This window comes from Saprolegnia diclina (assembly GCF_000281045.1).
Source record: "Saprolegnia diclina VS20 unplaced genomic scaffold supercont1.106, whole genome shotgun sequence".
In the NCBI taxonomy this organism is placed as follows: domain Eukaryota; phylum Oomycota; class Saprolegniomycetes; order Saprolegniales; family Saprolegniaceae; genus Saprolegnia; species Saprolegnia diclina.
In genome coordinates, this window is record NW_008246173.1 from 34,525 (window position 1) to 36,614 (window position 2,090).

General features: G+C 55.9%; 1 protein-coding gene across 1 annotated transcript; it reads right to left on the minus strand.

The window, feature by feature from the left end:
• Positions 1-502: 502 nt before the first annotated feature.
• SDRG_15927 (hypothetical protein) lies at positions 503-1,473 on the minus strand. The gene is made up of 3 exons (XM_008622113.1): positions 1,324-1,473; positions 924-1,270; positions 503-868 (listed from the first exon to the last, which is right to left on the minus strand). Exons 1-3 carry the CDS (start codon positions 1,425-1,427, stop codon positions 576-578), a joined length of 744 nt encoding a protein of 247 aa, XP_008620335.1. The 5' UTR covers positions 1,428-1,473; the 3' UTR covers positions 503-575.
• Between the last annotated feature and the right edge of the window lie 617 nt (positions 1,474-2,090).

Genomic DNA, 2,090 nt, shown 5'->3' on the forward strand with positions numbered 1-2,090 from the left:
GCAAATGTGGGCGTGCACCTCCCCCAACGCCAACCAGCAGTGGATGGTCGCGCCGTACCGCGCCGAACAGCCCATCGAAGCTCTCCGCAAGGGAAACAACACCCGTTCTTAACTATTGTAGTCGGAATACGACCACTTGGATCAACCACAAATACACATGTTTTCTGGTCCATAGAATATCGATAAACTAAACCATTAGCATGTCGGTACTCGAGTCCTGTGCACGTAACCAAGTCTCTCTGAAGCAGTTGTACTAGACTAGACTAGGCAATATAAAGAGGCGGCCGCAAAGACCACGCGCGTTTGGACATCTCGTCATCTGCGTTTCAACAATTGCACGCGTGTATCATGGTCTCGAGCAAGATGCAAATCGCATTCGGTGCGTCTTTTTATGGCAATCTGTCGGTGCACATATACGCTGGGTAGAATCGTTATACTGGATTCAAACGGTTTCAGCGTCCTCTGGCGGTTTCTTATGTCAACACGAGGGTAGGGTCCCCAATATTCCCACGACGCACGGTGTCATTTTAATTAAAAACGGCAAACTATGACAAAACAAACAGCGTCGTGGGACTTTAGAGGGCATGGAACATGTCGTAGGTGTGCGGCGACGACGCTTCGTTCGAGAGCTTGGTGCGCTTCTTGATCTTGGCCAGCTGCCGCTTCTCCTCCCGCTCTTGCTCCACGCGGCGGCGGAGCGCATCGACTTGGGCGCGGCGCTGAGCAGCTTCTTCGCGTCGCTTGGTCTCGGCAGCCCAGCGCATCGCTAGCGCGATCTCATATTCGCGCACGCGCGCCTCCTTTTTCATTTCTCGTTTTTGCCGATCGACGTCTTCGGTCTTTGTGAGTTTCTTGAGCTTCTTGGCCACTACATCGAAGTCGCATAAGACAATATTCTCCAACAAAAACGTGTCGATACGTACAATGGTTGTGCTGGGGGTCGTGCAAAAGGTCGTTGTGGTGGTGGTGGTGCGGCAGGAAAAAGGCATTTCCGAGGTGATTGTGCGGCTGAAACGAGAGCATGTCGGACGGCGACGAGACGAGGTGTGGCGACCGCAGTAGCGAGTCCTGCATCGCCGAGACGGGCAGCGGTGCAAACATATTCGATGACGACGACGGCTTCTTGCGCTTGGTCGACCGCTCCTCCTGCTGCTTGATGCGGGCCTCGACAGCGGCGCGCCGGCGCTCTTCGAAGACAGCCCGCCGCGCGGCCGCCGCTTGCTCTCGAAAGTTGGGCATCGCATTCGAGGCTTGGGTGGGTCGACTCAACCTAGTGGTTTGCAACATAGTATCCATCGTGTTGGTAGCGAGGGGTAAGCGTACATGCGAGGTGCGGTGAAGGCGGCCCCCCGGTTGTGAAACTCAGCCGCTTGGGCGAGGTGGAGAATGTCGGGTGCTTGTCGCGTCGGCCGCGCTTGTGTGTTCATGCTTCCGACCGGGACGGTGGACCCGCGGGTCAATATTGAAATCTAATGACATAGCACAGCGCTGCGCGCCTGCAGCTCATAGACACGCAGGCGCGGGGGTGCTTGGTGCAAACGACCATTTCTCTTGCGCACGCTTGTTCGAGTTGGGTCATAAGCTTCTTGGGTTGCATTACACATAAAAGTCAAGCCAAGCGCAGGCGTGACGCAGCGCAAATGTGCGATCAACCACCCTCGCAAGCAGTTTTGGGCCAAAACGACGTCGCCATCTCGGTGGTTTGCCACCAAGATGGACTCGAACCCTCATTTTTATAGGACTAACAGCGCAACAAAGTAGGTATCTTGCGGTTTGGACGGCATCTAACGAGCGCACCGAGGTAGAAAGGACATCTGACGCCGTTGAAGTTCTTTGGTTGGGGTTGGAGTAGCCCGAGGAACAGTACTCGGCGTCGCGCCGACACTCGAGGCGTCGTCGCTTCGGTACCGGTAGGGCGAACGGCGAGGCCTTAAACTAGCCAATTGTATATACTCGCCGTGCGCTAAAGGATAGAGTGGCCACGACCAGCCGCGGCTACTCGGACGAGATGCTCGTCGCGTGCCGCCAGAAACACGCTCTCTCCAAGAAGCCACGCTGATAGCCGTCGCTCGTCGGCACAACCATCGACT

Coding starts and splice junctions, on each gene's coding strand:
- SDRG_15927 (XM_008622113.1), bottom strand. CDS start 1,427: ATGAACACACAAGCGCGGCCGACGCGACAAGCACCCGACATTCTCCAC. Junction 1,271..1,323: donor GCCTTCACCGCACCTCGCAT/GTACGCTTACCC, acceptor GCAAACCACTAG/GTTGAGTCGACCCACCCAAG. Junction 869..923: donor CGACCCCCAGCACAACCATT/GTACGTATCGAC, acceptor ACTTCGATGTAG/TGGCCAAGAAGCTCAAGAAA.